The sequence below is a fragment of the Pongo pygmaeus genome, chromosome 23 (genome assembly GCF_028885625.2).
Source record: "Pongo pygmaeus isolate AG05252 chromosome 23, NHGRI_mPonPyg2-v2.0_pri, whole genome shotgun sequence".
NCBI classification, from domain to species: domain Eukaryota; kingdom Metazoa; phylum Chordata; class Mammalia; order Primates; family Hominidae; genus Pongo; species Pongo pygmaeus.
The window spans coordinates 41,268,809-41,289,831 of NC_085931.1; the positions used below are offsets into that span (position 1 = coordinate 41,268,809).

Below are 21,023 nucleotides of genomic sequence, written 5' to 3' on the forward strand. Positions count from 1 at the left end.
CCTCGCCGTGACGCGCTTCCCGCCCCTCGCCGCGGGCACCGCTGCGTCCGACGCCGTTGCCAAGGCAGCGGTCTAAGCGCCCGACTAGGGCTTTCCGGGGATCCCGGTAGCCGCAGGCTCGCCGGGGGCAGTTCCGGGAGCCGACCAGACACGGAGGCTGAAACCGCGACGCCGAAGACAGGTGAGATGTTGTACGTCACCCGCCGGACCCCCGCCGCACTCACCTCGCGGCTCCTTTACTCCAGAGGCCGGTACCTCGCTCCCTTCGACCCCGCCTTCCAAGAGCCCAGCTCCCTCCCATTGGTCTCTCATTTAGGAGAGCCCCTGTCCCCTCAGCCTCGCCGCCTCAGAGCCCCACTTCCCTACTCCCTTAGTCCCCCCTTTCAGTTCAGACCCACATCCTCCAAGCCCCTCTTCCAAATCCTACGCCCTTAATTCCCTTTTCCCATGGACCTGCCTTTTCTTGCTTCCACCCCCTGCCTTCCGTAGTCCCGCCCTCAAGCCCCACTGGGGCCTCCCTCTCAAATCAAGGCTGCTGCTTTCTTTTTCTTTCTTTTTTCTTTTTTTCTGAGACAAGGTCTTGCTCTGTCACCCAGGCTGGAGTGCAGTGGCGCGATTTTGGCTCTCTGCAACCTCCGCCTCCCGAGTTCAAGCGATTCTCCTGCCTCAGCCTCCCGAGTGGCTGGGACTACAGGCGCCCACCACACCCGGCTAATTTTTTTTTTGCATTTTTAGTAGAGACGGGGTTTCACCATGTTGGCCAGGCCGGTCTGGAACTCCTGACCTCAAATGATCCGCCCGCCTCGGCTTCCCAAAGTGTCAGGGTTACAGGCGTGAGCCACCGCGCCCAGCCAGTTTTTAAATTTTTTTTTTGTAGAGACATGGGAGGACGTCTCCCTATGTTGCCCAGGCTGGTCTCAAACTCCTGGGGTCAAGCGATCCTCCTGCCTTGGCCTCCCAAAGTGCTGGGATTACACGCATGAGCCATCACGCAGGGCTGCTGCCTTAGGCTTCACCCCTCACTCTCACAGGTGCGGCCCTGCAGGCTATGCGGCTCGCTCCCCAGAGGCCTACCTCGGAATCCTGCCGGCTTCTCTCCCTCTCCTGCGATTCTCCCCTCTTTCCTTCCTCCCCTCCTCAACTCCGGAAAGCGGGGAGCTGGCTCCGAACCTGTTCCCGGACTTCAGTTTCCTCACCTGTGAAATGAGGGAGTGATAGGAAAGGTTGCTCTCTCAAGTCTTCCCACTCCCCCACACACATCGTAGCTGTGTGTCATGGTTGTTATTAATGTAGAATAATGATAGCTGGGATGTATTGGTCATTTACTATGAGCTGGATACTGTGCCCAACACTTCATGCGTTACATCATTTATTCCTTATAGCAACCTATTTACAAATGAGGACAGTGAAGTTTGGAGTTGGTAGAGTGGGAATGCAAGCTCAAGCCAGTCTTATTCCTCTACTAGTGCAGTTAGTTATTTTGTCCTCCATCCCTTCAGTGTCCCCAGGGATCTAGGCAATTAACAATCTCATGTTTGAGACTGACATCTGCCACATAGCTGGTTTTAGAGTTTCCCGTGTTTTCCTGGTGGTGACTTTGAATCTCAGCAGGCACCCTGGCTGGGAAGTAGGCATCATCTTTACCGAGTAGGATTAGGGTACTAGTTCTCAGAGAGAGAAGGCGCCTGAATGTTGAACAGAAGTGTAGGAAAGGCTCCTGCTCTTCTCTGGGAGTCAGAAGTCCACCTTGAGCCCCAGGAAATTGAGGAGAGGCAGAGATAGCTGCTGCTCCTCCCTAAGGGCTCAGTTAGTGCTGTCACCTCTGTGGTCATGGGTACACTGCAGGGCTGGCAGCTTCAAACTGAGGGTCCCATTCAAGACCCAGGAATTACAGAAAGAGCTCACGTCAAGTGCTTCTTCGCTTGACACGCACGTAAAGTACTTCTTAAACCATGCTTGTATCTGCATGACCTCAGTTTTCAGAACAAACAACATAAGGTCATCTTGGATTTTCCTAACACTTGGGCATTTGCTGCTGCTTATCTGAACCAGGATCTAGTGGGAGTTGATATCCAAGATGGCCCTATACGGCAGCTGTAGTTATTTGAAGGTGAACAGATCAGTGTTTCCTGGTGCCTTCACAAGCAAGCTTATGAATTCCAGATGCTTTGCCACGTGAATACACTTCCTCCCGGGTTGGGGCTTCTTGATTTATTTCTTTCGTGCCCATTCCAGGAAGGAAACCCAGAATACTTCCGTGTGTTATTTTGCCTTTGTTTCTGCCTCCCTCCTTGGAGACATAAAATCTCTTGGGCAGCAATAGTTCATGAGAGGCAGTTGCCAAGACAACAGGAGTACAGGATGTGGGCATGTGTGTTGTGAGTGTCATGGGGCAGACACGTATCCCTTGGGTGATATCCCATGGGTGAAACTGGCACACACAAGCTTACCCCTTGCAGAGACCCTCAGATATCGTTGGTAGTTCCTGGAGGACAGGGCTCCTTGTGCCCTGCTGTGTTCCTGGTCTTGACATAGTACCTGGTATGGAACAGATACTCAGTCCTCATTTGCTGAATGCACACACAGCATCTGATCTTGTGCACCATCCAATACAGTAGCTACCAGCCAACACAGATTTTGAACATTTGAAATGGTTTCTGGTCCAAATGGCCATGTGTTGTCAAACACGCATTAGATTTTGAGACTTAATACCATAAAAATGTTAAAAATCTCCTTAATAATTTTATATTGATATGTTGAAATGATAATGTTTTAGGTATATTGGGTTAAATAAAATATGCTGTTAAAATTAATTGACCTTTTTTTTTTTTTACTCTTTTTAATGTGTAGGGGAGAAAAAGTAATATATTTTCCTCACTCATTGCAAGTTTAATAAAATATTAAGGTGTCTCATGCCTATAATCCCAGCACTTTCAGAGGCCAAGACCAAAAGATTGCTTGAGGCCAAGAGGCCAGGACCAGCCTGGGCAACATAGCAAGTCTCTGTCTTTACAAAAAACAAAAAATTAGCCAGGTGTGGTGGCACCCACCTGTAGTCCTACCTACTCAGGAGGCTGAGGGGGAGGATCACTTGAGCCCAGGAGTTCAAGGTTACAGTGAGCTATGATAGCACCACTGCACTCCAGCCTGAGCAACAGAGTGAGACCCTGTCTCTAAAAAATAAACAAATGAAATAAAATTTTAAAAACAGATTAACAAGAGAAAAGCATACAAATTTAATAAAAGTTTTCCAGCCGGGCGCGGTGGCTTACGCCTGTAATCCCAGCACGTTGGGAGGCCGAGGCGGGCAGATCACGAGGTCAGGAGATCGAGACCATCCTGGCTAACGTGGTGAAACCCCATCTCTACTAAAAAATACAAAAAAATTAGCTGGGTGTTGTGGCGGGCGCCTGTAGTCCCAGCTACTCTGGAGGCTGAGGCAGGAGAATGGCGTGAACCCAGGAGGCAGAGCTTGCAGTGAGCCAAGATCACGCCACTGCACTCCAGCCTGGGCGACAGAGGAGACTCCATCTCAAAGAAAAAAAAAGTTTTCCCTGACACGGAAACCTTCAGAAATGAAAACCCAAAGAAACAAGGAAATCTGTGTTTTTATGGTCAGTATGCAGAATTATGATTGGTAGACCCAAAGGTATGATCTGGCGGGGCACGGTAGTTCACGCCTGTAATCCCAGCACTTTGGAAGACCAAGGTGGGTGGATCACCTGAGGTCAGGAGTTGGAGACCAGCCTGACCAATATGGTGAAACCCTGCCTCTACTACTAAATACAAAAATTGGCCGGGCACGGTGGCTCACACCTATAATCCCAGCACTTTGGGAGGCCAAGGTGGGCGGATCATGAGGTCAGGAGTTTGAGACTAGCCTGACCAACACAGTGAAACCCCATCTCTAATAAAAAATACAAAAATTCGCCGGGCATGGTGGCACGTGCCTGTAGTCCCACCTACTCAGGAGGCTGAGGCAGGAGAATCACTTGAACCCGGGAGGTGGAGGTTGTAGTGAGCCAAGATTGCACCACTGCACTCCAGGCTGCGCAACAGAGTGAGACTCTGTTTCAAAAAAATAATAAATACAATTAAAAATTTTAAAAATAATAAAAATACAAAAATTAGCCGGGCGTGGTGGCGTGCACCTGTAGTCCCAGCTACTCAGGAGGCTGAGACAGGAGAATTGCTTGAACCCAGGAGGCGGAGGTTGTGGTGAGCTGAGATTGTGCCACTGTACTCCAGCCTGGGTGACAGAGCAAGACTCCGTCTTTAAAAAAAAAAAAAAAAAAAAGGTATGATCTAATAGTAATACATGAGGGAGGGCCTGGATTTAGCAAGGCCTGTTTGTTCAGATTCTTCTTGGTGTCCCTGTGTGACATTGCTTCCCATCTGGGTATGGGGCAGGACACCTGTCACATGAGGGTCTTCAGGGGAGAAGGAGGGGAGAGGTCACAGACTGACCTTCCTGGCGGCCTGCTTCAGAGAAGAAGGATGAGGGGAAGATGAGAGTGGCTTTCCTGCTTCTGCAGTTTTTTGCATTTCTAAGGTGCCATATTTTGGGGTAGCGTTTCCTGTACCCCATCTGTGGCTAGTAGAAAAACCTAAAATCCCATGTGTGGCTTGTAGTATATTTCTTTTGGACACTGCTGCTCTAGAAGTAGCATGGCCTGAGGACAGAGCAGAGATGGTGGACTCAGAATCTCAGCTTCCTGAGTGACCTTGGGCAAGCTCCCTAACTTTTCAGAGCCTCAGTTTCCTCCTCTGTAGAAATGAGGCAGATTCAGGGAAGTGGCACACAGTAGGTTCTTCAGTCAAAGCCAGCACTATTGAAGAGTGCCTTCTGCTCAGGCTGGAGGCAGGCAGCCCACCTGCCCCTTCTCTCCCCTCCTTCCTCTAGCCTGGAACCCCTTCTCCTTCCTGGACAGCCTTCCACCCTGCTCCCAGGAAGCCGTGCCTGACTGTGCTTTCACTCACTGTCACTGTCATCCCTTCCCAGGGTCTGAAGAGCTACTCAGGGCCAACCCTGCACTGGAGACAGGAAGCTGGGCACCTGGATGAGCCTCTGACCCAGAGCCCTGGAGCCCACAGGCTCATCTGAGAACCAGACACACTTAGTCACTCCAGCTCCACGGGCAGGCACCTGCACAGAGGTAAGGGGAAAGCCCTGTCTTCTGGGAGGGTGAAGAGTCCACCCCTCCCCTGGGTGCCTCTGAGCTTCCCAGCACCTGTGGGCACAGGCTGGCCCTTAGTCCTCTCAGCCCAGGTGACCAGGTCATACCACACGCTCACAGGGAGACAGGCTGCCAACCACAAATAACTTCTCAAATAATGATTCGATTCTGGCGGTGGTGTGTGCTGGGAAGAAAAAGAACAGGATGCTCTGAGAATGTGTGACAGGGAACCTCGCCTAGCCTGGGGCCCTGGTGAGCTTTCCTAAAGAGGGGATGTTTGGCGGGGGGCCTGAGGGAGGTGTCTTATCTAGAAGAAGTGTGGGGAGGGGCGCATTCTGGGTGGGGAGACACTGAAGCTGGGGCAGGCCACACAGGGCAGGAGCCCCAGGAAGCGGTCCAGTCTTGGTGCTGTAGAAAGAGAGGAAAAGGCTCCAAGCAGGGGTGGGTTGCCTTATTAAACAATCGCTCTGGTTGCCATGTACAACCAGGATGGACCAGGTGGTACAGGGCAGAAGGGAAGTGGCTCACCCCTCAGGGAGGCTCTGGCAGTGTCTGGGGAGATGATGGGGTAGGAGCAGTGTTGATGGAGAGAAATGCTGGGTTCCCAGTGTGGTCTGGATGTAGGATCGGCAGCACTGGGTCCTGGGACATGGGGGTAGAGGGAAGAGGGAACTCAGGAAATGCCTAGGCAAGGGCCAAGCCAGGTACACTCAGTGGGGTGCTGTTTTCTGAGATGAGGGAGGATAGGTTTGGGAGAACAATTTTTCAGCCAGCCCTGGACTTGCTGGAGGCAGAAGGGGCCATGGCCTAAATGCTGCCCAAGCAGCCCCTGCTTCAGGGAGGGGCTGGTGCAAGGAGGTACTTCCTGCTACTGAGAAATCCACCAAGGACAAGGGGCCCCTGCTGGCAGGTGGGGAGGAGCTGGAGCTCAGCATCCGCATAGCTGCCTGACTCCCAGCAGAATGCTGGCTCTGAAACCAGCTGCCGACTCACACCCCAGCCCTGCTGGAGGGTGATAAGTCACAGGAGGGACCAGGGCAGTGTCTCGCTTCTCCACCTTCTGAGTCAAGGATCATAGACTGTTCATCCAGATCACCGCCTTCAGATGTCCACAGGCGGCAGAAGATGGACCCGAAGCATTCTGTGTGGGCGGCAGGGGAACTGGGGAAGAACGGGAGCCAGGCCCCAGCACAAGACAAGGATGGGCTTCGCTGTGGTTACTGCTAATAATATTATTCATAATAATAATAGTTAATATTGCTTAAGAACTTCTACTGGTGCCTTGTATTGGACCAAGCACCTTCCTCATGACTCCTTTAATGCCTTCACATCAACCTGGCCTGCTTGGAGACAATGTCCCCATCTTACAGCTAGGCCTCAGTGACTTGCCTGAGGCCAGGAAGGGGCAGGGCTGGGATTCTCTGTATAAAAACGTAATGGCAGTCCTAGTGTTCAATAGGTCAGTAGGGTGACTAGTTTATAGTGATCTATTGTACATTTCAAAATAGCTAGAAGAAAATAAATGGAATGTTTCTCTCTTTTTTTTTTTTTGAGACAGAGTCTTGCTCTGTCACCCAGGCTGGAGTGCGATGGTGCGATCTCGGCTCACTGCAACCTCCACCTCCGGGATCAAGCAGTTCTCCTGTCTCAGCCTCCCAAGTATCTGGGATTACAGGCACCCGCCATCATGCCCAGCTAATTTTTGTATTTTTGTAGAGATGGGGTTTCACCATGTTGGCCAGGCTTGAACTCCTGACCTCAGGTGATCCGCCCGCCTTGGCCTCCCAAAGTGTTGGGATTACAGGCGTGAGCCATTGCGCCTGGCCTCAAAAGTTTCTTAGCATAAAAAAAAGGCCAGGTGTGGTGGTTCTCACCTGTAATCCCAGCACTTTGAGAGGCCAAGCCTTTCAGAGAGGACGGCTTGAACCCAGGAGTTTGAGACCAGCCTGGGCAACACAGTGAGATCCCGTCTTTACAAAAAATTTTTTTAAATTGCCAGCTCAAGATGTTACCCCCCCAAAATAATAAATAATTAGCTAGGTGTAGTGGCACATGCCTGTAGTCCTAGCTACTTGGGAGGCTGAGGCAGGAGGATCACTTTAAGTCCAGGAGGTTGAAGCTACAGTGAGCTGTGAGGGTGCCACTGCACTCCAGCCTGGGTGACGGAGACCATGTCTCAAAAAACAAAACAAGGCCGGGCACTGTGGCTCACGCCTGTAATCTCAGCACTTTGGGAGGCCGAGGCGGGTGGATCACGAGGTCAGGAGATCGAGACCATCCTGGCCAACACAGTGAAACCCCGTCTCTACTAAAAATACAAAAAATTAGCTGGGCACGGTGGCGGGTGCCTACAGTCCCAGCTACTCGGGAGGCTGAGGCAGGAGAACGGCATGAACCCGGGAGGCGGAGCTTGCAGTGAGCCAAGATCGCCCCATTGCCCTCCAGCCTGGGCGACAGAGCGAGACTCCATCTCAAAAAAAAAAGACGAAAGGAAAAAAGAAAAGACAAATTTAAGGTGATGGATATTCTAAGTACACTTATTTGATCTTTACAAATTATATGAATGCATTAAATAATCCTGAAACTATGTACCCTGAAACTATGGACATCTATTATGCATCAGTGAAAACAAAAATTGTTTTAAAAATATATATAATGGGGCTGGGTGCGGTGGCTCACACCTGTAATCCCAGCACTTTTGGAGGCCAAGGCGGATGGATCACTTAAGGTCAGAAGACTATCCTGGCCAGCATGGAGAAACTCTATCTCTACTAAAACTACAAAAATTAGCCAGGCCTGGTGGCGGGCACCTGTAATCCCAGCTACTCAGGAGGCTGAGGCAGGAGAATCGCTTGAACCCAGGAGGCGGAGGCTGAGGTGGAGGCTGCAGTGAGCTGAGATCACGCCACTGTACTCCAGCCTGAGCAACAGAGCTAGACACCATCTCAAAAAAAAACACCAAAAAACCTATATATATAATGGCTTCTCTGTCACCAGCATGGTGACAATAGGTCTCAATGCAAGTTTTCATGTTTTCCTCTCTTACACTTTAGAAGTCAAGTGCATTTTAAATTTTCTTTGCGATTCTTTTTCTTTTCTCCATTCAATCACTCAGTCATTATTTGCCAGTGAGCATCTACAATGGGCCAGGTCCCTGGCTGGCCACACTGGGGATACCACAGGGACTAAGGTGGCTCAGAGAGAAGGCCGTTCCAGCAGAGAACAATCACAGCTGAAATGGGGGAAGCCCAGAGGGATTATCTAAGCCAGCATGTTGGGTGCTCAGGGAAGCCTTTTTGGAGGAGGTAATATCCAGGAACCCTGAAGGATGAGAGGAGTTAGCCAGGTGATGGGAATCGGACAGGGGAGCATGATTCAGGCAGAGGGGACAGATGGGCAAGGATTTAGAAACAAGTGCCTGGTGTGCATGAGCTGCAACTCGTAGCTGATGGTGGTAGGAGGGGAGACTGTCAGGTAGAGGGGAGGGGACTGGAGAGAGGTGGGGTGAGGGATATGTCTGGAGGTGGCTTTTCTTCCACAGGCCACAGGGAGTACCCAGGCATTGTGGCCAGCATGACATGGTCCAACAGAGTTTCATCCAAATCTCTGGAGCCCAAGTTGTTCAGATTGGAGAGGGCAGGTCTGTGACCCAGCTAGAACCTGCTGCAGTGGTCTAGGCAGGATATGACAGTAGCCTGGTGTGGCCCAACACTCCCCATCACGCTGTAGCTATAACTCTCAGTTGTGTGTGCCCTGTTCAAGGGTTCACTTTGGGAGGAAAGGATGGTAGGCATGTTCTTGCCCATAGCTGTATCCACCCAGCCTTGAGCAGGGGACCCGACATACACAAGCCCTCAGGAAGGACTTGTGGAGTGATGGACTCTGCAGTATGTGCAGTATGTGCTTGGGGTAGGGGAACTGAGAGGCTGGTGAGGCCACCCAGAACCGGGTCCGAAAGGCCTTGTCACCTGGGGCTGGGAAACAGACTTCTCCCCAGGGTCTGGGGTGAACTTCCGGCCTAGCAGCTCCTGGGCAGATGAGGGTTTCAGGGAGTTTCTTCCTGCAGCAGCCACATGGCTCTGGCTGGCAGGGCTCTTCTCTGCTCACCCCAGGAGCTGTGAGGATGGCGCACCTGCTGGGCAGCCAGGCCTGCATGGACAGCCTGCGCACAGACCTCACCGACCTGCAGGGTGCCATCGTAGACGTCTTCTCCCGCGCCGGGCCTGTGCGCTTCCCCTCCTGGAAGTTCCCTGACCGCATGGCCTGTGACCTCGACATGGTGGCCCTGCTGGAGCACTATGACCATGTTCCGGGTGACCCCGAGTTCACGCAGCTGTCCCATGCTGTGCTGCTGGAGCTGGTTATCGACAGGTGAGGGCCTTGACCAAGCCTGGTCATCTCAGGATGCCAGCACCTGCCCCTGAAACCAGTGGCAGCTACCGAAGCCCCTCCAGAGGCAGGGGTGATGTTGGAACAACAGTCACCATTGAGTACCTGTCGGGGCCACATCAGCTGAGGACTTTCAAAGTGGTCTTACCTTTTATCATGTGTCTTGTGTTGTGTGCTGTGCTATCCTGTGTTAGGCTCTCCTAGCCTGTCCACCTCAGGCAGTTGATTTCCATTCCATTGGTCTCTGTGGCGCCACAGCTGTGGCCACGGTCTCTCAGCCGCTCCCAGCTGCCTCCTCAGGGTTTCTGTGTCGGGGACCCCATAGTTGCTTCTCAGAGTTTCCATTCCGGGCTCTCTTTCCTGTTGTCCTGTGGGTTGTGCTGTTCCCTCTGCATATCACAAGGCCAGACACGGGATGTGTTTTATCAAATCCTGACCCGCTGGGAAGAGCCTCGCGGATTCTCCTGCAGCCCCATCACTTCTAAGCTATCATTAAAATTAACATGGTTGGCCAGGCATGGTGGCTCACGCCTATAATCTCAGCACTTTGGGAGGCCAAGGCGGGTGTATCACTTAAGGTCAGGAGTTCAAGACCAGCCTGGCCAACATAGTGAAACCCTGTCTCTACTAAAAATACAAAAATTAGCTGGGCATGGTGGTGCGTGCCTGTAATTCCAGCTACTCAGGAGGCTGAGGCAGGAGAATCACTTGAATCTGGGAGGCAGAGGTTGCAGTGAACCAAGATCATGCCAATGCACTCCAGCCTCAGTAATGGAGTAAGACTTTCTCAAAAAAAAAAAAAAAAGTGAAAATAAAAATAAAGTTAACATGGTGTGCTTGGCACAGTGGCTGACACTTGTAATCCAAGCATTTTGGGAGGTTAATGGGAGGATCATTTGAGACCAGCCTGGGCAACATAAGGAGACCCCATCTATACAAAAATATTTTAAAAATTAGCTGGGTGTGTTGGTGCATGCCCTTTTTTTTTTTTCTTTTTCTTCAGAGTTTTGCTCTTCTTGGAGTGCAGTGGTGTGATTTCAGCTCACTGCAACCTCCACCTCCTGGATTCAAGAGATTCTCCTGCTTCAGCCTCCCAAGTAGCTGGGATTACAGGTGCCTGCTGTCACACCTGGCTAATTTTTTGTATTTTTGGTAGAGACGGGGTTTCATCATGTTGATCAGGCTGGTCTCAAACTCCTGACCTCAGGTGATCCATCTGCGTCAGCCTCCCAAAGTGCTGGGATTACAGGCGTGAGCCACTGCACCTGGCTGGTGTGTGCCTATTGTCCCAGCTATTTGGGAGGCTGAGGTGGGAGGATTGTTTGAGCCCTGGAGATCGAGGCTGCAGTGAGCCATGATCATGCCACTGCACTCCAGCCTGGGCAACAGAGCAAGCCCCTGTCTCAAAGAAAGAAAAAGCAAAGCTAACATGGTCACCAGCCCTTCACATCCTGGAGACTGTATCCCAGGGTCCTAGCATTCAAATACCTTAAAAATGGTCAGGTGCGTTGGCTCCCATCTGTAATCCCAGCACTTTGGGAGGCCGAGGTGGGTGGATCACCTGAGGTCAGTAGTTCGAGACTAGCCTGGCCAACGAACATGGTGAAACCCCGTCTCTACTAAAAATACAAAAATTAGCCGGGCGTGGTGGTGCCTGTCTGTAGTCCCAGCTACTCTGGAGGCTGAGGCAGGAGAATTGCTTGAACCTAAGAAGTGGAGGTTGCAATGAGCTGAGATCGTGCCATTGCACTCCAGCCTGGTGACAGAGTGAGACTCCGTCTCAAAACAAACAAACAAACAAACAAAAAACAACCTTAAAGCCATGAGGGCCAAACAGGTGGCAAAGAATGTGAGAGAGACTCCAGTGGTTTCAGGATGACCTGCCTAGGGACGGAGAAGCCAGGGTTACCACTCTGAGGGCTGGAGGAGCCCTTGGTACAAAAGCAACATCTGTAACCTCTGAGCAGCTGAACGTGTATGAGCACAGAACACACCTTCCTTTCTCCGTGACTTTATGCATTACACTGTCCCTCTGCTAGGAGTGTCCTGCCCATCCATCATGGCCTGGTTTACCCAGCCGCTTCTCTGTGAAGCTGTCTCTGACATGCCGTCTGCCCTACCTGACCCCTCTGCCTGCCTCTGGCTGAGTTAGAGTGGTGTAGCATTGAGCTGCTCAGTTCGTGGCAGGGGTGGGATCACGGCTAAGGCTGCAGACAGCACCACAGTCTCCCGCTGCGAGGGTCAGTTGGTCTGAGCAGACGGATTGCTCTGCCAAGGCCATGCTCTGTCCTCTTTTCAGATGCTTTCCCATTCCCCGGTGTTGCTTGGCTCCATGGCAAGTGCTGTTGTCCCTGTTTGCAGAAGAGGACACCTTGGCCAGAGAGGGGCAGGGCCTGGAGACAGTTGGCACCTCCTCCCCCAGGCCCTCTCTGCCCAAGGCCCTACAGGTTTTGGGATGACCCTCCTGCATCTGCAACAAGCTAAGTTCACTCATCTTCCTGGTGTGTGTTGTAAACACAATACTTCTTTAAAACAGCTTGGTTCCCATGCAAATGCAAACTTAGCTTTTTATTATAATACTCCTTTTTCTTACAATTCATGCCTGACTGTAGTTTTAAACTTGGAGGTTAGGACAGAGACCCAGCTGTCTTGACACAGGTCTCCACTGTCACAGAAGCAGCTCACCCTGCAGAAGCCCCTGACTAGCCTCAGGAGACTGTACACACTCCCTGCTCTGCCCTATCAAGGTGTGGCTGTGGGCAAGCTCTTCTCCTCTCTGGGTCTCAGCTCTGTCATCTATCAGGTGGAGGCTCTGGGCCACTGGATATAAGGCAGCCGTTCACCCAGAACTTTTCAAGGACTCAGGATACAACTGAGGCAAGGCCAGGCCTGGCTTCACAGAGCTCCCTGGTCCAGTGGAGAAGAGCCAGGCAGAAATGTCACCCAGGAGACACAGAAGAGGCTCCCAAGCTGAGGTTGTGGCCAGGGAGGGCTTCCCAGAGGAAGTAGCCCCTGGGTTAGGTTTGAAGCTGGCCCAGCAGAGCATATTCTGAGACTCTCCAAGCTCTTGATGCCTGGGCCAGTTCCCCAGAGCCAGAGCTGCGGTCGTATGGTCTGAGGGTATGTTAGCACCAGCCTGGGCCCCAGCAACCTAGCATCTCTGCCTGCAGGCTCCTGCTGCTGCTTCAAAGCTGCATGAGCTACTTGGAGAACCTTGGCTCAGAGCAGATGATGCCCCCTGCACAGGCTGTGGGGCCCTGCATGTCCGTGGGGCTCACGGTGCGGCGCTTCTGGGACAGCCTGCTGAGGCTGGGCACATTCCACCAGCAGCCACTCCCACAGGTGGGTCCCAGCCTCTGTCTCAGGTGGGTCAGCCTCAGCCTCTGTCTCCCCACTGTAGTGGCCTTCACACCTCGCCCCAGCTCTGGCTTCCTAGCCTACCACTATGTGTACCACAGCCTTCACTGGCTCCCACCGCCCTCCCAATCAAGCCCCACGCAGTGTGGCGGTTAAGAATGCAGGCCTTGGGGGTCATGCCTTGCTCCTGGCTCTGACATCCTTGTGGGACTTTGGAAAAATCTTGCCTACTTTGAACCTCAGTTTCTTCATCTGTACAACAGAGGTCATGTGATCCCTGTTTGTTATGGGCTATCCCATAATCCACACAACCACGCACTGGGGAAGGACCACTGTCCCCATGATGGGAAGGAAACTAAAACTGAGAGTGGTTATGGTGACACAAGAGCAGGCAGGTTCAGTAAGCAAGAGCCCAGTAACCAGCAGCTGTGACCGTCACCATCACCCTCCCAACACCATGCATACAATCAGATCAAGCCTGGAGCTTGGGGTGCGGGCCGCAGAGAGGAGACCTGGGTGTGGGGGTGCGGGCCGCAGAGAGGAGACCTGGGTGTGGTAAGCTGAGTCAGAGTAAAAGAGGGAGAAAGTTCTCTCTTATTCATGTCGGTGTCAGAGAACATCTGAGGGTCTGAGTGTCAGGCAAGGCTGTCACACTGTCCACAGAACATCCCCCAGGGAACCAGTCACCTCCCTCTCTACTCTCTCCCTCACCTGCTTTCCCTCATCTTTTTCTGAATACAGAAAGGGGCAAACCAAAGGGAGACTCCCACCTCCAAGCCCACCACCAAGGGCGAGCCAGCCAGGAGCCCTGAATGTCTGACTGCCAAGTTCATCAAGCCCTCCTCCCCAGTGCTAGGCTTGCCCCAGACCTGCCAAGAGCCAGAGAGCATCCCTGTCAGAGCCTCCCTGCACTTCCCAGCCACGACCTCCAAGAACACCAGGAGTGTCCACTCCCAGACCATTGAGACAGCCCTGGTGCCCTGTGACGCATGCGCCAGCGTCCAGGGAAGCCTGCAGAAGGTGGGCAAGGCGGTCATCAGCCTGTGTCAGCGCCAGAACCTGCCCTCGTCCTTAGGCCAGTTCCAGCAACTGGTGCAGGACAGCATGGGGCTTAGGCCACTGCCGGCTGCCACTGTGGGCCGCTGGGCAGCAGAGCAGAGGAAAGACCTGACACGCCTCAGTAAGCATGTGGAGGCCCTCAGGGCCCAGCTGGAGGAGGCCGAAGGGCAGAAGGATGGCCTGAGGAAGCAGGCGGGCAAGCTGGAGCAGGCGCTGAAACAGGAGCAGGGGGCACGGCGGCGACAGGCGGAGGAGGATAAGCAGTGCCTGTCTGAGTGGGAGCACGACAAACAGCAGCTGCTAACAGGTCTGTGCCCCAGAAGCCAGACGCCTGGTGCCCAGGGCCTCTGCCACAGCCTTTGCATGGATGTTTGTGAGACAGGGCTTCCAGGGCAAGTGGTTTGTGTGGAAGAACCCAGGCTGGGACACAGGCAAGAGGCAGGGAAGGGAGGGCAGCAAGGAAGGCTGTGTTCATCCAGTGATGACACTGTGATCTCAGTCCCGCTGGGGCCACCAGGAGCTGGGCTAGGACACTTGCCCAGACTCGTCCCTCGGTCAGGGAGGGAACCGAGGTATGTATCCACTTGCACTGTCAGTCACTGAGGGCTACTTCCAGAGAGTTATTCCCCTGGCACTGCCAAGCAGAGCAGCCTCTCTGGTTTTGGCAAAAGCCATTAGAGACAAAGTTCCTGGCACCAGAAGTTGGCCAGTGCCCACTGATGGGAGGCCTGAGGAATTTGCCCTTTCTGAGCCTCACAGTTGCCTCCATGGATGACACCAAGGCCCAGAAAGGTGTAGACACATCACAGCCAGCCCATGAGAAGCAGGGTGGATAAGGGCCCAGCCGCTTCCACCAGCCTCCCTAGAGCTCCTCCCATGGCCGCAGGCGGCCCCTCTGCAGGCGATGGGCTGCCTTCACTCCACGGGGCACACTGGGCATGAAGGCCACCGGCCAGGTCCATGGGACCCTCTGAAGGGCCTCTCTCTTGGCTGCCATAGAAACAAGTGACCTAAAGACAAAGATGGCCACCCTGGAGAGGGAACTGAAACAGCAGCGGGAGTCCACGCAGGCTGTGGGTAAGGAACCCCGGCATAGGCCCCCATGCCACATCTCAAGCCAGGGGTGTGGCTGGATGAGCATCGTCCATCTCTGTCCCCTGAGCATCCAGGGCAAAGATGAAGGGAACCAGCCACAGGAGGGTGGGCCTGACCAACCATACTATTGGTGATGACCAAACTGGGGTGCCGCCTCCTACCAAGAAAGCACCTTCTATTTTCCAAACCCACCTCAGGTGGGGTCTAGAGCCCCATTTTGTGGCTGAGGACTCTGAGGCCCAGAGATGGGATGTGAGCTCCCATCCTAGATCTGAGGTAGTACAGCGCTCCCCTGCCCTACCTCATCCCATGTCCACTCGATGCTGCAGAGGCAAAGGCCCAGCAGCTGCAGGAGGAAGGCGAGCGCAGGGCGGCAGCGGAGAGGCAGGTGCAGCAGCTGGAGGAGCAGGTGCAGCAGTTGGAGGCTCAGGTGCAGCTGTTGGTGGGTCGGCTGGAGGGTGCTGGCCAGCAGATCTGCTGGGCCAGCACGGAGCTGGATAAGGAGAAGGCCCGTGTCGACAGCATGGTCCGCCACCAGGAGGTGAGGCCAGGGCCCTCGCCAGCCTGGGCACCTGCAATGTAGGCTGCAGGGAAAGAGGGCTCCACTGTCAGGGAATGGAGGATCATCTGTATTGGGCATCTGCTCCCTGAGATACCTCCAGGTGTGGGGGTTGACTCACCTTTACAGAGAGTCTACCCTGAACCAGGCACTGGGGGAACAGTGACCCAGGGACTGATACTGCCCAGTGAGGCCTCACTCTGGAAGAGCGCCCCACAGGCAAAGAAGAGCAGGTGTGCCACACTCTCCTGCCAGATGGCTAAGGGGTGCAGGGAGGGATGGCCACATCTGCCATGGGAATCCAGAATGGCTTCTAGGAGGAGGTGGCCTTTGAGCTGGACGCCCATGACAGGCAATTAGTCCATCAGCCAGAGGAAGGATAGGGCGGGCAGAGGGTGAGCCAGGGCCCAGGGCATAGCTGTGCTCTGGGCAATGGGGCCTCACAGGAGTCCTCAGAAGTGTGGTTGAGGGAGTAGGTGACCTTTGCCCAGTGAAAGGGGCAGGTCTGGGGGCTGTTCTGGCTGGGTCTACCCTCAAAAGCTCAGCAAGGAGCCAGGAGTTCAGTTGAAAGTCCCCAGGGTCAGACATGGGCCCAGGGTAGGGGAAGCCTTTCTACCCCAAGTGGGTGCTGTTCTCTGTGCCTTGCAAACTGTCACAGCCGCCATGTATCAGGTGTCTGCTGTGACCAAGGCTTCAGGCGCCACAGCCTCTGATGCTTATTCCTCGCTACAACAACAGGAGGTAGATACTCTTGTCACCCCCATTTTACGAATGAGGAAACAGCCTTATTGAGTGAGGTTAAGGAAGTTGCTCAAGGCCACACAGCTAGTGAGAGGTGGAGCCAGGACTCCGAGCAGTCCAGCATTAGTTCTTCCTGCTTTCCATTCAGTGGGTGTTAGGAAATGTGGGCTTCAGCGACATGGGATGATGTGACACTGGAGACCTGAGGAGAAGAAAAACTTAGTTCCCAGAATTCCTCTCCAAGCGGGGTCTATGTGTGACTGGAAGGAAGTGGGGGTGAGACTCCCAGAGCCAGCCAACTGCGTTCCAAGGGCCGGGGTCTTCAAGCTGGGGTCCTGGCCTTGACCAGGTCTGGTGTGCATCTGCCTGCTGCCAGCTTCCCCCAACCCCTACCCTTCCACGCGTGTGACCAGCGTTCCCTAGACACAGACACACACCCCAGGGGGGTAGCAGCGGGGGGTAGTAGATACTGCAGCCTCCTTAGTTCCACATGGCTGGGCCTAGCCCTGTGGGTCTCACAGCCTCCCCGCTTGTCCGTTCCTGCTTAGTCTCTGCAGGCCAAGCAGCGAGCCCTGCTAAAGCAGCTGGACAGCCTGGACCAGGAACGTGAGGAGCTGCGGGGCAGCCTGGACGAGGCTGAGGCCCAGCGGGCCTGCGTGGAGGAGCAGCTGCAGAGCGAGCGGGAGCAGGGGCAATGCCAGCTCAGGGCCCAGCAGGTGAGGGTGGGGGTCTTCCTTTTTGCCAGAGAAGTCTCCGGCCAACTGAGTGCCTGCAGGCCTGTCCCGTGTCTTGTCTCAGGGGTAGGGACGGTGCCCCGGGGCGCTGAGTGCCATGTGGCTCACTCAGGAGCCAGGCCTGAGCCTCCCCCTGCCCCAGGAGCTGCTGCAGAGCCTGCAGAGGGAGAAGCAAGGCCTGGAGCAGGCGACTACGGACCTGCGGCTAACCATCCTGGAGCTAGAACGGGAGCTGGTGGAGCTGAAGGAGCGGGAGCGGCTGCTGGTGGCCTTCCCAGACCTGCACAGGCCCACCGAGACCCAGATCCATGGTAGGGGACTGGGGATGGTGCCAAGGGCACGCTGGGGCTCAGGGCCAGCAGCTGAGGGCTCGTGTGGGCAGGACACTGGGGACTGCAGCTCCCTAGCCTGCAGCAAGGGTGTTAAAGCCAGGCGTCCAGCAGTGCAACCCCTGTGGACCCACCACAGCACGCAAGTGCTTCATGCGTCATCCACTCTGCATAGATAGGGACGTGAAAGCCCAACAGTGATGTGACTGCCTCTAGTCACAACAGCCAAACCCAGACACAGGTCTGGTTGTCCCCACAGCCTATGCTCTTCACTACATCACATGCTAATTCTTGCTCGACTTCTCTGTGTCTCCCTTCTTGGTTCTTGGAATGGGTCCCCAAACCACACCATGGGACTAGTCCCAAGGACACAGCCTCCAGCTGCCCACTGTCCTGGACCCCATGGCATAGGAGTGCTAGGTACCCATCTTGGCAAAGGATTGGATATCAGGTGACCTGGGTTCTCCCAGCCCCTCCAGACCCCTAAAGCGCTGGGGCAAATCCATTTGCAGAGCTGGCAGGAAGATCTGCAGTTAGCTGCTCGTGAGACATCATCCAGGCCCTTCTGTCCCCTTCTCAACCACCTTGTGAGGCAGGTCATAGCCCCATAGCTATTTCCCATAGCAGGAAACTGAACCAGAAGGGGCAGCAATTCCCCCCGGGCTCATAGAGCCAGGAGGAAGCATCCATCACAAAAGCAGGGGAAGAGTAGCCTCGCGGAATTCCTGCCGTTCCCGCGCTTGAGCTGGCCGTGTGACCTTGGACAGCTCACTTTGGCTGTAGCCTGTCCAAAACAGGGGGCCTTAGAGATTCACTCTCCTCTCATGCTTATTTGCTAAGTCTTTTTTTTTTTTTTTTTTTTTTTTTTTTTTGAGACAGAGCCTTACTCTGTTGCCAGGCTGGAGTGCAGTGGCACAATCTCGGCTCACTGCAACCTCCACCTCCCAGGTTCAAGTGATTCTCCTGCCTCAGCCTCCCGGGTAGCTGAGACTACAGGGGCCTGCCACCACACCTAGCTCATTTTTCTATTTTTAGTAGAGACGGGGTTTCACCATGTTGGCCAGGATGGTCTCGATCTCTTGACTTAATGATCCCCTGACCTGGGCCTCCCAAAGTGCTGGGATTACAGGCGTGAGCCACCGCGCCCGGCCTTGCTAAGTCTTTTGAGAGCTCTAGGTCCCACCCAGCTCTCAGATTTTATAATACTATGGTCATCTTCCCCACAGGTGGGGGGACAGGGAAGGGGGAATAAGGCCTCGGGAGAAGGAAGATGAGCTGGGAGGCCTGGTGCACTACACAGCTCCCTTGTGCCTGCCGGGCCACCTGCCCAAGCTGGTGTGCCTCCCTTCTAAGGTTCTGTCCCATTGGGCACAGGAGGCAGATCCAGCAGCGTGGAATCCCAGATAACATGTCCCACAGACTCTGGCAACGTCACAGATCACATGGAGAGGCAAGTGCAGGCCAACGACATCCGCATCCGGGTCCTACAGGAGGAGAACGGGCGGCTCCAATCAATGCTGTCCAAAATCCGGGAAGTGGCCCAGCAGGGTGGCCTCAAGGTGGGCCTGAGAGGGTGGGCCCTTGGGGACCAGGAAGAAGCCCCTACACAGCAGAGGTCTTCAGACTCTGCCCCGGGAACTTGTGGAGAGCCCACCTCATCACATGAGGCCTTAGGCTGTGCTTTTGTGAAACATTTTTCACATTTCCAGAAGGCATGAGGATGTTACGGATCCAGTACCTTCCAGTCCCATATCCCCTCTATAGCCATCATTCCTTTAAGTGCAACAAGAAGCCTCGTTGGGCCGGGCGCGGCGGCTCATGCCTGTAATCCCAACAATTTGAGAGGCTGAGGCGGGCAGATCACTCGAGCCCAGGAGTTTGAGACCAGCCTGGACAATATAATGAGACCCCGTTTCTACAAAAAAAAAAAAAAGAAGCCATGTCAGAAAGAAACCTCCCCACACTTGCTGCCTACCCGAGGCTCTGCAGCTGAGAATAGGCCCTGGAAGGCTTCCTAGGCCCTGCCCCTAGGTGGAAGGGCCCATGGGTATGCGCCCGGCCCTTCCCTCCCCATCCCTGGCTACGACACCCTCTCTGTACAGTGGGGAGGGGACTCCTGGGCCCTTATAAGACTGGCTTTTTTTTTTTTTGTAGCTGATCCCGCAGGACCGGCTCTGGTCCCCTTCCAGCAAGGGAACCCAGGGAGCAACACCGCCAGTCCAGGCCCAGAGCACATCCCCAGTCCAGGCCCAGAGCACGTCCCCAGGGTGAGTGAGGCTTTACTGGAGGTGGGGCAGGCAAGTGCAGTGTCCCCCGCACTCACAGGGGATCTTGGATCTGGTTTTCCTTCAGGCCTCTGGGCAGACAGCACCTTCCTAGCAGCAGGACGGGCAGGACCCTGCTGGGCCAGCCCTGCACATCCCCACCTCGGCAGCCCTGCGCATCCGCATCTCAGCAGCCCTGTGCATCCCCACCTCGGCAGCCCTGCGCATCCCCACCTCGGCAGCCCTGCACATTCCCACCTCGGCAGCCCTGCAGCCAGCCCAGCAAGTCCTTGCTGGAGGGTGTGACCCACGTGGACACCTGCACCCAGAACCCCATCAAGGCCTTGGTCAGACTGAGGAAGAGACTGTCACCTGGCCGGGGACAGGCCAGCTCTGCACACCAGCCCCAGGAGCGGCCCATGTAGCCTGTGGCCCAGGGCTGAGGCTGGATGAGAGGTGGCTGGCAGCCCACCCACTATAATAAAGCCCCAGCCATTGGCCCACAGCAATCTTTGCCTCACAGTATGACTAAGCCAAGGAAAGACCCTTCCTTCCCTGTCCTGGGCAGGGGCCACTGAGTCCCCAGCCATGTAGTTCAGTCAGTCAGCAGAGTCCTGGCACTATGGGCCCTCAGTAAAAGGGGCCTTCCTGCTTCCCTCCCGGCAGAGGCTGTGGGATAGGAGAGTACACCCAGGGCAGAGGAAGCTCCTAGGACCCGGGCCAGGTGAAGGGCCGTTTTTCTATCCCCAGAGCAAGGGTCGAGGGGTGAACCTGGCCTCAGTGGCCCACATCGACTCAGAAAGGGCTCTGGTGGGAGGGGACAGAGGAAGGGCCGGTGAGGAGGTCTGAAGCAGGCAGAGGGCAGCAACGCCTTCAGCCTCCCACTCGGGCTCTGGACCTGCGCTGGGCACATTAAGGACCCAAGAGGTCAGGCCTCCTTTCACTGAGGAACTCCTTGCCTTTAGGAAATGGTGACCGTCATGAAGGTTTCTCTAAATCCTGGAGGTCATAGCCCCAGGAGGCCACTGAAGGCGGGGCAAGGCCTCCCCCAAACAGAGGACACCGTGCCAGCCCTGGCTTTCCCATCCCTGTCCCTTGGGGGTCTCTTCAGCCCAGGGTGCCATGCGGCCAAGCATCTGGGGCTCTGGTTTTCCTCATGAAGCCACCAGCCTACCCTGAGCCACCTCACCTGTGAAGGACAGTTTCCAAAACCTTGCTGAGGCCTTCTCAGGGTGCACGCTCCCAGATGCCTGAAGCATTTTCCCTTGGTGAAGAGGCTGTCAGGTAGGGCACCTCAGTTCACAGAGAAGGGTCAAGAG

General features: G+C 54.6%; 1 protein-coding gene across 3 annotated transcripts; it reads left to right on the forward strand.

The window, feature by feature from the left end:
• Window position 1: 1 nt before the first annotated feature.
• CCDC157 (coiled-coil domain containing 157) lies at window positions 2-20,213 on the forward strand. Of its 3 annotated transcripts, none has more exons than XM_054470308.2 (12): window positions 2-181; window positions 5,003-5,156; window positions 9,244-9,548; window positions 12,737-12,908; window positions 13,665-14,289; window positions 14,982-15,059; window positions 15,407-15,618; window positions 16,926-17,093; window positions 17,254-17,422; window positions 18,815-18,999; window positions 19,595-19,707; window positions 19,793-20,213. In XM_054470308.2, the coding sequence occupies exons 3-12, from the start codon at window positions 9,301-9,303 to the stop codon at window positions 20,127-20,129; spliced, it is 2,307 nt and encodes a 768-aa protein (XP_054326283.1). In that variant the 5' UTR covers window positions 2-181; window positions 5,003-5,156; window positions 9,244-9,300; the 3' UTR covers window positions 20,130-20,213. The 3 variants fall into 3 exon arrangements, with proteins under 3 accessions (XP_054326283.1, XP_063519220.1, XP_054326282.1); XM_063663150.1 differs by having other exon boundaries at window positions 9,268-9,548; XM_054470307.2 differs by having other exon boundaries at window positions 8-181; window positions 9,290-9,548.
• Window positions 20,214-21,023: the final 810 nt, after the last annotated feature.

Coding starts and splice junctions, on each gene's coding strand:
- CCDC157 (XM_054470308.2), top strand. CDS start 9,301: ATGGCGCACCTGCTGGGCAGCCAGGCCTGCATGGACAGCCTGCGCACA. Junction 9,549..12,736: donor CTGGAGCTGGTTATCGACAG/GTGAGGGCCTTG, acceptor CTCTGCCTGCAG/GCTCCTGCTGCTGCTTCAAA. Junction 15,060..15,406: donor GGAGTCCACGCAGGCTGTGG/GTAAGGAACCCC, acceptor TCGATGCTGCAG/AGGCAAAGGCCCAGCAGCTG.